The sequence below is a fragment of the Schistocerca nitens genome, chromosome 4 (genome assembly GCF_023898315.1).
Source record: "Schistocerca nitens isolate TAMUIC-IGC-003100 chromosome 4, iqSchNite1.1, whole genome shotgun sequence".
Classification (NCBI taxonomy): Eukaryota; Metazoa; Arthropoda; class Insecta; order Orthoptera; family Acrididae; genus Schistocerca; species Schistocerca nitens.
In genome coordinates, this window is record NC_064617.1 from 80833035 (window position 1) to 80845919 (window position 12885).

Genomic DNA, 12885 nt, shown 5'->3' on the forward strand with positions numbered 1-12885 from the left:
ATTATATTTACTACATATTGAGCACATGAGACTGAATAGAAATCTATAAGTAGTACATGTGTTATGAAATAAGTGAATGTCTAGCACAGAATTGGGTCGTTACTTCGAGTAGGTTCTTTATGTGAAAAAGAAAGAAGGCATTTTAGTGACAGAATGTGAATTCAAACGACAGTTGGCCGCGCGGGGTAGCCGCGTTGTCTCAGGCACCCTGTAACGACCCGTGCCGCTCCCCCGGTCGGAGGTTCGAGTCCTCCATCGGGCATGGATGTGTGTGTTGTCCATAGCGTAAGTCAGTTTAAGTTACATTAAATAGTGTGTAGGCTTAGGGACCGATGACCTCAGCGGTTCGGTCCAATAAGACCTTACCACAAATTTCCAGTTTCCAAAAGACAGTTTAGTTATATCAAATGGTTCAAATGGCTCTAAGCACTTAACATCTGAGGTCATCAGTCCCCTAGACTTACAACTACTTAAACCTAGCTAACCTAAGGACATCACACATACCCATGCCCGAGGCAGGATTCGAACCTGCGACCGTAGCAGCAGCGCAGTTCCGGACTGAAGCGCCTAGAACCGCTCGGCCACAGCGGCCGGCTTGGTTATATCGTGAACTATCTATGTATGAAGAAATTCCTGTACTGATGCCATCTGCACATTTTATTCACTTGCCTCCGTTTGCCTGTTGGTACTAGAAGGTCCAGGTGAGGGGTCTCGCGCACTGAAAGGTCCAGGCAAAGGGCCAGGGGCAGGGAAATGTCCAGGTTGAAAAGTGAGCTGTTGTTCCTCAACTGAAAAAATTGTAATTGAGTGATTAATGTTACGATATATAAAAGAGATTGTCTTCAATTAAGCATGTGTGGTATATGATGGGGCGGGAAGTAGCTCCTGTGAGTCGTCAGCCAGCAATTATTACACAACGACGTGAACCGATCGAGCAGGCGTGGCATGACGTGACAGTATTCGCCATCTGTACGGTTGACCGGATGCCAGAGCTGGCGCGTCCATTGCTGCCCGTGGAGGTTACACCACGTACTGATATCGGTGTTTCAGCGTGGTTTAATACGTAGTACCTCAGAACTGCTTGCGCTATTTATCTGTAAATGTAATCATTTCATGTACTCCACATGCATTGTTGCAACTGTAGGGCTTGAGTGAATTGGAAACCTTTGAAGGGTGTATTAATTTTTTCCGACAGTGTATTTTGCAGCATTCTTTATGGGTCATAACGTTAATTATTCAATTACAGTTTTTTCAGCTGAAGAGCAACAATTCATTGCACAGCCTGGATATTCCGTAGCCCCTGGCCCTTTATCTGGATCTTCAAATGCCCAAGACGCCTCAAATAGAGTTTCTAGTGCCCAAGAAACATTGCCTGGGTCACCGACCGCCAAATGGAGACGAGCAAATAAAATGTGCACCCAACATCAGTAGAAGAATTTATTCAAATGTCTTTTGAATTCACATTCTATCACTAAATGCCTCCTTTCTTTTCCAGATAGAGATCCTATTCAAATTGATGACCAAATCCTGTGCTGACATCCTCTCATTTCGTGACACATGTACATTACTACACATAGATTTCATGTGCGGCGGATCCCGGCGGAGGTTCGAGTCCTCCCTCGGGCATGGGTGTGTGTGTTTGTCCTTAGGATAATTTAGGTTAAGTAGTGTGTAAGCTTAGGGACTGATGACATTAGCAGTTAAGTCCCATAAGATTTCACACACACACACACACACACACACACACACACACACACACACACACACACACACAAAATAGATTTCATATTCATCTTTCTATTCAGGCTCATGTGCGCAATAAGCAGTAAATATAATTTGTTAACGTATCATCAAACATATTTTCCCATCACTTCAGTCAAAACAACATCTTTTAAGCGTAATACAGCGAAAGTATATCGATGATGAGGGATAGAGAGGTGGGACGGTACGTTTGGCAGTAGGTGTAGAAGATATTTTTCGTAATTTTCACTTTGTTCCCCCCTCCCCTACGAGAAAATTTAATGTTACAGACGCCTCTTGCGGGAAATCTTACGTACTTTCACGTGGTGCAGGTGCTTTGGCTGATAACTTGTATATTTTTCGAGTTGTTGGGGGTGGAAGTAGGCGTTTTTGATGTTTTTGCAGAAGGGCCAAAAGCAGGCCGCTTTTCAGAATGAGATTTTCACTCTGCAGAGGAGTGTGCGCTGATATGAAACTTCCTGGCAGAACAAAAATGTGTGCCGGACCGAGCCTCGAACTCGGGACCTTCGCCTTGCGCGGGTAAGTGCTTTACCATCTGAGCTCCCCAAGCACGACTCACGACCCATCCTCACAATTTCAATTCTGCCAGCACCTCGTCTCTTACCTTCCAAATTTTACAGAAGCTCTTCTGCGAACCTTGCAGAACTAGCACTCCTGGAAGAAAGGATACTGCGGAGACGTGGCTTAGCCACAGCTTGGGGGATGTTTCCAGAATGAGATTTTCACTCTGCAACGGAGTGTACGCTGATATGAAACTTCCTGGCAGATTAAAACAGTGTGCCAGACCCAGACTCAAACTCGGGCAAGTGCTTTACCAGAAATAAACCATTTGACTAGACTATGTATCCCTTTTTAAAAGATAAAATCTTCAATATTCTGCGTATAAAACATCAGATTTTGCAGAAATTGCTGAGACCCTTATTTCTTGGAATTCGGGACTATTCTTACGGAATGTAAAACCTAGTTCAGGAGCAGAATACATTCTATGATATTCATTACTGCAGTAAAAAAGTTGTTGTGGTAGCAGTAGTTTTTTTTTTTAACACTAGACTAGGGGGTGGACACGCCCCCTGTGTGTGGCGAGTTTTAGTGTGTGTAGTGAGTAGCTTACCGTAGCGCCTGCGGTGCCCGGCGGTCCGCAGTTAAGCATCTTGTCCATTATTTGCTGCGGCTCCATCTTCTTCTGCCTGGCTAGCTCCTCGATGAATTTCACATAATCGCTGTACTTTAAAGTTTTGGACCTGAAATCATCAGCGATAAGTCACCGCATTTTCTTCAGGAGACATACAACTAAAGTTTCTGAAAAGCGTTTGGCTATTTGAGGACGTAAACGTACGTTTAGTGGTTATGAAACTTCACAGAAGTTCTCCTGCACACATTGAAATCAGCGCTCTCCTTGCTGCACAGTGAAAATTCATTCTGGAAACAGTCGTCTAGGCTATGGCAAAGTCATTTCTCCACTGCATACTTTCCTCTATGTGTACTACTCCCAAAATGCATGCAGGAGAAGTTCTGTGGAGTTTGGAAGGTTCTGACGGAAGTTAAGCTTTGTGGGCGGGTCACGAGACGTGCTTGTTGACTTGCCAGCAAAAGGTAAAGCTCCCAGGTTTGAGTATCTATCCGGCACATAGTTTTAATCTCGCACAAAGTTTCAAAACAATTAGGTGAACAGTCAAAATGTTCAAAGTAGAATATTGCGAGTGGGACGTAGCATGTTGAACAACCGATCAGTATTACTACGAGACGCCGAGGAAAGTCTTTCGAGTCACTTTGACACAGTTCCCTAGAACTGGAGATCCCTGAAAGGTTGGTGTCGGATTCTAGTGTTCACTTCTCTCCCAGTCTAGGGCACTGATTGGTTCCAATGGTACGGGAACCCGTGAGAAGAAGTACAACAACGTAATGCTACTTGACGCTTTAATATGTTGTTATTGATGGCCTAACAAACAAAAGCCCAGTATCAAAAACTGCTCTTCGCCAAAGTTTTACTCGTTTTGTTCTATGTCTTTGATTTATATAGTACTCCTTTCAAGTCTGACTATTTAAAAATATTCGTAATAATAAACAAATTTATATTTTTAAAGTAAGTTTATTTTTTAATATTTACAATACACTATTGCTATTATTAATAACACTAGATACAATGCATAAAAAGGTTGTAGCTAGTATATGATAGTTTCCCGACATTACGTTTTACGACACGTTTAAAAGTGATTGGACGTCACATGTCCCAGAATAGAATGGGCTTTTGTCTGTTGTGTCGTCAATAACAATGTGTTAAAACACCAAGTAATACAAAACAATTGTACTCTTTTGTCATGGTCTCCCGGCCTACTACGGTAAGGCGACCGTTACACTGTTGTGTCCCAAAGTACATTTAGCAACAGCGAACTGTGTTCGAAATAGTGCTCGCCATTCGCGGAAGAAGTGTCATGACGTCTCACGAACAGCCCCAGACCAAGATGGCGGTAGACCCGCGTCTGTACACAACACGGCGCACAGACCATCGTGATCTCAAAGTGAACTGTTTTGCAAAGCTCCGGACACGAGTTTGAGTCCATTTTAAACGAGTTATTACTGCGCCTGTCCTCTATAGCAGTAGGGAAAAACTGTATAATTGCTTGAGTATCTGCGTTTGATGACAATAATTGAACAGAAAAGGGTATTCATTAAAAAAAAGGAAATAATACAAAAGTGTGATGATATCGTACAAGATGACTAGAACATGTTAACTGACAGAATTGGAGACAAATGACAACTTTAATTTATTTCTCTCGTCTGTAGGGAACATTGCAAACATAAACTAGACGGAAAATAACATCCCAGATGTAAACTTTCTTCTTTTCGCGATGTGTATAATATTCAAGAACTAGAGGAAACTGGCACGGGCAAATTCGTCTAAATCAGCCGATTTTTGACAGGGAAATCCTCTTCCCCCTTCTACACCTCCAGCTTCCCCCTGCCACTTGTTACAGTCCTTTGTGAACGGCAAACAACAGCACGGTCTGTCGCAAGTGAAGTTTCAGACGCACAGTTGTGAAACTACCACAGGCTATCATAAGTAAGCGCAGAGACGGTAGTTTTCCAAATACCCTTGGTCAGTTAAGATCGAAACCGCTTTGCCTGTACATTAGATGTGTTGCATATCTATCGGGCATTACCTAATTTCCATCACTTTGTTTGCGCATGTCATCAGTGTCATACTATACTCCCCTAAAAACCGGAAGTGGTGAACCGTCTAGAAACTGAGTGAGAGCCACGTAATCTATGGAATATTTTTGTTCTGCAGAGTTATTCTTCGGCCTGTTACTTAACAAGAAACAGTATTTACAGCAAAATTGAAACTGTCAATGTTTAATTTAGCTTTTGTTCGAAAATTTTTGATTTGTAGTGCATCCCCGATGTTATTCAATCTGTATATTGAGCAAGGGGTAAAGGAAACAAAACAAAAATTCGGTGTAGGAATTAAAATCCATGAAGAAGAAATAAAAACTTTGAGGTTCACCGATGGCATTGTAATTGTCAGAGACAGCAAACGACCTGGAAGAGCAGCTGAACAGAATGGACAGTGTCTTGAAAGGAAGATATAAGATGAGCATCAACAAAAGCAAAACGAGGATAATGGAATGTAATCGAATTAAATCGGGTGATGCTGAGGGAACTACAATAGGAAATGAGACGCTTAAAGTAGTAAATGAGTTTTGCTATTTGGGGAGCAAAATAACTGAGGATATAAAATGTAGACTGGCAATGGCAAGGAAAGCGTTCCTGAAGAAGAGAAATTTGTTGACATCGAGTATAGATTTCAGTGTCAGGTAATCTTTTCTGAATGTATTTGTATGGAGTGTAGCCATGTATGGAAGTGAAACTTGGACGATAAATAGTTTAGACAAGAAGAGAATAGAAGCTTGGGAAATATGTTGCTACGGAAGAATGCTGAAGATTAGATGGGTAGATCACATAACTAATGAGGAGGTATTGAATAGAATTGGGGGGAAGAGAAGTATGTGGCACAACTTGACTAAAAGAGGGACATGTTCTGAGGCATCAGGGGATCACCAATTTAGTATTGTAGGGCAGCGTGGACGGTGAAAATCGTAGAGGGAGACCAACAGGTGAATACACTAAACAGATTCAGAAAGATGTAGGCTGCAGTAGGTACTGGGAGATGAAGAAGCTTGCACAGGATAGAGTAGCATGGAGAGCTGCATCAAACCAGTCTCTGGACTGAAGACCACAACAACAATAACAATGCGAAACAGAAGAATGTTGTAGTAAAAGTGGAAAAAACAACACAGTTTCATCATGTAGACCCAACACAGTTTCATCATATAGATTAGGAAACGCAATTTCCGAACAAAAAGGGTAAAATTGAAAAAAACGTAAAACAAAAACATGTGAACATCACTTCAGTACGTCGTCGATCTTATATAAACATATTCATTTATGTTTTTTTTCCGTACCACTCCTACCAATACTACCAGTAACCCAACAATTTGCTGTGGCATTAATGTAGTGTAGCAAAAGTACCGAACTGTAGTTTTTTGATAGAGCGCAACTCTGTTCAGACAAACACAGAACTGCATCAGTGGCATTTGGCAGGACGGTGGGGACAACCGAACTGACCAGACCCCAGACAAGAGGCAACAGAACTTTTACATGGTGTGTGCGCAAAATTGAATTTACCCACTGGAACGCCTTCGATTAGTCCATATTTCGGTTGATCTGTATTCAGGTAATAGGTACTCTATTGTAGCAGTTTTATTCATTTTTATTCATCCTCAGGTTACTTCTATCATCACATTTCATACTATTGTCATAAGAGGTCATGGGATGTAGCATGCTCTTGTCTTCTACCTATATTCTTTCTTTCTTTTTTTCCTTTATTGTAATTTCATTCCCATGCCCCTCATGGGCAGGGGAGGGCTAGCAGTGGCACAGTCCACTATTCTTCAGCCAAAGAGCTTTACAAAAAAAGAAAATACAGAAAGGCAAGCGCTTACATAAAAGGGGGATAAAAAGAGGAACTTAAAAAACACTGTAAATGGTGATGATGGGAGTTAAAATACACACTAGTACGGCGATATGCACTGGGGGACAGTTAAAAAGTCAACATAAAGTTAAAAGAACACAGCTGGCAATTTGAAGCACACTTAAAAAAAACACTGCAGCCAAAAACAAGTTAAAAGTCGGTCACAGTATAAAAAGCACACGAACAAGCATTGACTATATACAGGTCGAGCGCACAATTAAAACCAAATCACTAGATGACACTGTAATAAAAACCTGGGAGGTTCTGCCGGGGGGGGGGGGGGGGGCACAAGGAAGTAGGGAAAAGGAGGCAAGAAAGAGGGGAGAGAAGGGGGATGAGATGGGAGGGTGCCGAAGGAGCTTGGGAGGGAAGGGACAGGAGAGGCTAACAGCCTAGGAGGGGGTGCAGGGGCTCAGGGAGGGAAGGGGGAAAATCTGCTCTGGGAGAAGGAGGGGAGAGGAAAAGGGGGACCTTGGGGAGGGGAGGGGACAAGGCCAGGCTACAATTGGTAGGAAGCATAGATGTCACGGTAAAGTTCAACATCCAGGAGGGAGAGGTGCTGGAAATTTCCCTGATGAAGTAGATGGAAGGTGTCGAGTTGGAGAGAGGGAGGGATACAGCGATAGATGGATAGCAATGGGTGGGAGGTGGAGAGAAAGGAGGAAAGCAGGGGCTGGGGAGAGGGATCAAGCCTGCAGACAGTGTACAGGATGCAGAGATGTTGGAGGTAAAGGAGGAGGTGGGGAAAGGCAGATACGCAAGGCAAGGCTGGCATAACAGAGGATAGGGTAGATGAGGGATTTGTAGGTGTGGATGATGGTGGAAGGATGCAGTCCCCATGTCTGGCCAGACAGGAGTTTCAGGAGGCAGAGGCAGGAATGGGCTTTCTGCTGGACAGTCAGGAGATGAGGGGTCCAGGTGATGTGATGGTCGAGGGTGAGGCCAAAGTATCTCAGGGTAGGGGTGAGCTGGATGGGATGACCATAAATGGTGAGGTAGAAATCATGGAGACAGAAGGAGCGGGTGGTGGAGCCTATGATGATTGCCTGGGTTTTGGAGGGGTTGAGGTGAAGGAACCACTAGTTGCACCAAGTGGTGAAATGGTTGAGGTGGGTTTGGAGGGTGCGTTGGGACTGTTGAAGGGAAGGATAGAGAGCCAGGAAGGCGGTATCATCAGTATATTGGAGGAGGTGGACACGTGGGGGTGGCTTGGGCATATCAGCAGTGTACAGAAGATAGAGGAGGGGGGAGAGGATGGAACCCTGGGGGACGCCAGCAGTGGGATAAAAGATATGGGAGTTGGTGTTGTGGAGGGTGACACAGGAAGGATGGTGTGAGAGGAAGGAAGCGACCAGACAGACAAAATTGATAGGCAGGATGAAGGTTTGAAGTTTAAGGAGGATACTGGGATGCCATACGTGGTCATAGGCATTTTGGAGATCGAGGGAAACAAAAATGGCAGAGTGATGGGAGTTAAGTTGGAGGGAAAGAAGGTGGGTCAGGTTAGGGAGTTGGTCTTTGGTGGAGAAGGAGGGTCGGAAGCCACACTGGGTAAGGGGGAGGAGGTGGTGTTGATTGAGGTGGCAATGGATAGGGCGGGAGAGGATAGCTTCGAAGACCTTACCGAAAAAGGAGTTGAGGCAGCTGGGACAATAGGAACAGGTGACAGAAGGGGATTTGTTTGGTTTGAGGAATAAGAGGATTGCAAGAAGTCTTCCACAGGTCGGGGTAGAAGCCGGTAGCCAGGATGACGTAGAGATTGGCAACGACAGTTAGGAAGGAGAAGGGGCATTCTCTGAGTTGGAGTTTGGTGATTAGGGGCCATGTTGCATTGTGACCAGAGGATAAGTCTAATGTCTTGTGCTGTGATTTGAGTGTTGGAGTCAGAGGGGGCCAACTGCCCCAGGTACTGGAGACTGGGAACAAGTGGAGCAATCGAGGTATCGGCACATTTCAAGGTGGTGGGGAAAAGAGAATAATCGAAGTGGGGATCATCAGGGATGGACAACACCTTGGAAAGGTGGAAAGCCAAGTGGTTGGCCTTACTGAGGTTGTCGGGCAGAGGGCGGTCATTATGTAGACGGGGGTAATGGAGAGCAGAATGGGAACAGTAAGATGATGGAGGGCTGACCAGTTCTTGGAGGAGTTTATAGGGAGTGGCGTTGAGTCATGTACGGGTCTGGCAACAGTCCCAGCGTTGCTTTGCTGTAATAAGGTTCCATACAAGTCGCTGTATTTGCTGGTGGTGTCAGAGTGTATCCCTGTGACGAGTGTGCAGGAAGCTGCAATAAAGGTGGCGGAATTCATGGAGGAGGAGGACAGCACACGGAGGGAGAGTGAGACGGTGGGAGTGGATGGTGTTAGTGGGAACATGAGCCTCCATGGCGTCAGTAATGACCTTCTGAAGGAAGGACGGAGTGTGGTCGATGTCGTCAGGATGGTGATAGGTAAGAGGGTGGCTTTCGACCTGGGTGGAGATGGATTCCCGGTAGGCATCCCAGCTGGCGCAATGGTAGTCATTTACTACCTTTGGAGGGGGTGCAGGGCGTGGAGCTGGAGGCGGGTGGCGAGCAGACGTTATGGTGAGAAGGACGCTACCTGTAGGGTCAAGGATGCCAATGGCGATACGCCGAAGGAGGTTGGCAGAGGCAAGGACAACATTGGGGGTGGTGTCGCTTTTGGGATGGGTGTGCTGGGAAAGGGGAAAAGGTCACCCTGGCTCGTGAGGAGGAACTGATGTCACTGCTGAAGGGCGGCAAGGGAGCGGCTATGGATGTTGATGTCAGCAGCAATCACATAGGTGGAGAAGGTGAAGTCGATGTAGAAGATGAAGTCATAGGGAATAGGAGCAGTGGAACAGACATAGATGGTGGTGCAGGTGACGGTGTTGGAGGGGAAGAAGACACTGAGGATAAGGTGTTTGGCGGGATTGAGGAGGGGTTGTGGCTGGATGGGGGTGTGCTTAAGGTGGCCGATGGCGACGCTACCCTGCACTCGCGGACCAGGAGCTTCAGTTCGGTGGAGGATATAGGGAGAGGTGTGGATAGTATGGTGGGGCTGGAGAAAGGTTTGTTCAGGAAGAAGGTGTCGACCCAGTGGTGGGAGAGGGTGTCCATTAGTAAGTATTTGTTGGTGTGGAAGGAGCGGATGTTCTGGAAGAGGGTGCATCACTCATGCTGTGCCATGATGGGAAAAGAAAGGGGGGGGGGAAGAGAGGGGAGGGAAAAGGCTTAAACTAGGGTGTCGAGGTTGGTGAAGGGGAAAGTGGGCTTGGTTGTGGGAGTAAGTGGCGAAGGTGTTGACGTGAAAGACGATGTGGGCGGCGTATTCTTTCTTATATAAATATATAAATTAAAGTCCGTCGCCGCAGTCTCTGTTTGCATGTTCAGGCTAACCTCAGGATCTATTTTACAGATTTTGAACTGGTTTTCATTAATCGATAACTGACTCACACAGAAGCTTTGTGTATAGGAGCTATAAATATCTCGTTCAAATTGGCTGAGATACAATCAATTAACTACTGCGAAAAGGATGCATTGCCATCTTCTTAGAATTTTATAAGGACACCCGACTGAAGTGCCAGGTTGGTATTAGCTACTGCTACCTAGATATTGATGCGAGGCTTCCTAAATGGCTTGCGATGCAGCACATATGAAATATTAAGCTTATAAGTACGAATTTTTCAGTTTCAAGTTAATGTTGACGGGGTGTGAAGGAAAATGCGGGAGTAGGTAACACAGAAAATGTTGTTCGCGTCGGATCGCAGTTGGAGTCGGGTGGACGAGACAGTGTGTTAGCTCGCAGCTGCCATCATTGGCACGAGATATCACTCCAAACGCCTATTAAATATGGAACAGATAAAATTCGTTCCTCCTGAGAAGTTTCCTGGCGTGCGCTGTTTAAATAATTTAAGTTATTGTAAAGTGGTGATATTCAGTTATCTAATGCTGTTCTCTGATTTTTAATCTTAACTCTACACAGTGGCCAGTAAACAAAATTAGCGCGTCGTTCAGCTGAGGAGAATGGCAGAGAACAGCAGAGCATGGAGAGTTGGGCAGAATACTGATGGTGTGATGATGATGACTATTATTATTATTTATCTGTAGATACCTCATGCCACCTGTGAAAAGCTGGGGCAGGTCGCTGGTCTACGTTCGTACTCCTCAGGCCACTGAACAGTGCGTGGCGGTGCGTATTTCGCGTAAACACGCAAGTGGAATGGGAAGAAAGTGAATAGTGTTGAGTGAGTAAAATATATGACTGCGTACAGTGCTGTAGTGTTCCCCACTATATACATTCCACGCTACAAACAGGTTGGAGCCCTGACAATGTTTACTTTCGAGTATGTGCGCGTCGTTCGTTACGGTCACGAGTGCTGCTCAGCGTTGTTTAGTTGTAGGGTCTGAGTCAGATTTGTCGTTCGCCTTCTAAGGCACCGTCGTTTTTGCGTACGCTTCTCCGTTGTACTGGGCTTTTATAGGCGACAGGTGTTACTACATTTTTGTCTGCCAGGGCCTTGGCTACGTCAGTCGGGCTGATGCAAAGCATTACAGGAATTCACGGCTAGGCGACACTTCCGCCACCCCCTCCCTTCCCCTCCCACCCCCCCTACCCCCCTTCGCGGCAATGTGACACTGGCTGCTCGATGGCCATCCCGACAAGCCGCCGGAAGTGCCGATACTGACACCACCGAAAGTCAAACGCAATTACCAAATCAGGCATCTCCTGTGCACCAAGGTGCGTACTGAATCATATGAGGACCGCAATGGCCCCTCCATCTGCCATAGGTGTCAACGTTTGCAACACACCAGCAATTACTGCTCACTGCGTTTTTTGTGTGTCAAGTGTGCCGGCTCACATGCGTCAGAGGACTGCAAACTCCCGGCCCTAGAAAAACCCACATGCACCCGCTGTTTGGACGCCACTCACGGCCGCCACCATCTGGCTTCCTGGAAGGGTTGCCCTATGTATCAGAAGGCTATGAAGTCTTTCCACTCTCCAAAAAGGAAATCAAGGACGAACTGACCACCATGGCCAATGCAGGACTGCACCCATTTCCCCATATTAAGGGGTAAGCCTAATGACCAACAAACCACAGATGTTCAGGCAGCGGACGCAACTGTGACAAAGGAGCCCCCTGCGGCTCTGTCCCCAATGGCGACATTCGCTGCTGAAGCTCAGCTTACTCCTGCTCATCCGTCTCCTGTGACAAATACCAACGCTCACCAAACAGGACACAAGTGTCGTCTCCAAAAGTGAGACTTTTCTCAAAATGGACTACAGTACTGACTGCAGTTCAGACACATTGCGAGGAGCAGGCAGGCCACCGATTCCAATCTCATTTGCTTGCCATCGGTGTCCTGCGTGTTCCTCGCAATGTGTCTGAACTGCAGTCAGTACTAGGCAAGATAACATACCACATTCGGTTCATACCGAATGCCGCTCAGATCGCGGTTCCACTGCATCTCTCGCGTCGGAAAAATGTGCCTTTTGTGTGGACTAAAGATTGCCAAGACGCATTTCAGGTACTGAAAACTGTATTGCTTAGTGACAGATGTTCAGTGCATTTTTACCCTGCCAAGCAAGTAGTTTTGCAAGCCTGCGCTTCTTCGTACGGAATCGGTGCACAAAACAGACCTATTGCTTTTGCCTCAAAGTTGTTCAAACGCAGTGCAATTATTCTCAAATAGAAAAAGAGGCTCTCGCTATTGTGTATGGTGTGACCAAATTCCATCACAATTTGTAGAGTCGCAAGTTCTTTTTAGTGACAGATCACCAGCCTTTGCAGTCCCTGTTTCATCCGTCAAAGCCGGTTCCTTCACGCACTGCTTGCAACGTTCGGCTTTGTTGTTTTCTCAATATCAGTATGAAATTGTGTACAGACCCACGGTAAAGCATGGCAATGCAGACGTCCTATCTCGCCTTACGATTGGCCCAGACTCTGATTTTGATGCATCTGCCGCATCTTGTTGCCAAATCGATGCGCAGGACTCTGAATAGCTGGAATCTTATCCCTTGCACTATAGAACATTTTTGCCTTACACCAAGACAGTAAGACCAAGATCGACCGGTGGCACTGTACCTCAACCTAC

At 45.8% G+C, this 12885-nt stretch overlaps 1 protein-coding gene across 2 annotated transcripts in view; it reads right to left on the reverse strand.

Moving 5' to 3' along the window:
• LOC126252965 (tubulin polymerization-promoting protein homolog) overlaps positions 1 to 12885 on the reverse strand; it is a 190764-nt gene that overhangs the window by 9972 nt on the left and 167907 nt on the right. For both annotated transcript variants that reach the window (XM_049953981.1, XM_049953982.1), the window contains exon 3: positions 2873 to 3002. In XM_049953981.1, the coding sequence (XP_049809938.1) occupies positions 2873 to 3002 (130 nt within the window). The remainder of the gene's footprint in view (positions 1 to 2872; positions 3003 to 12885) is intronic.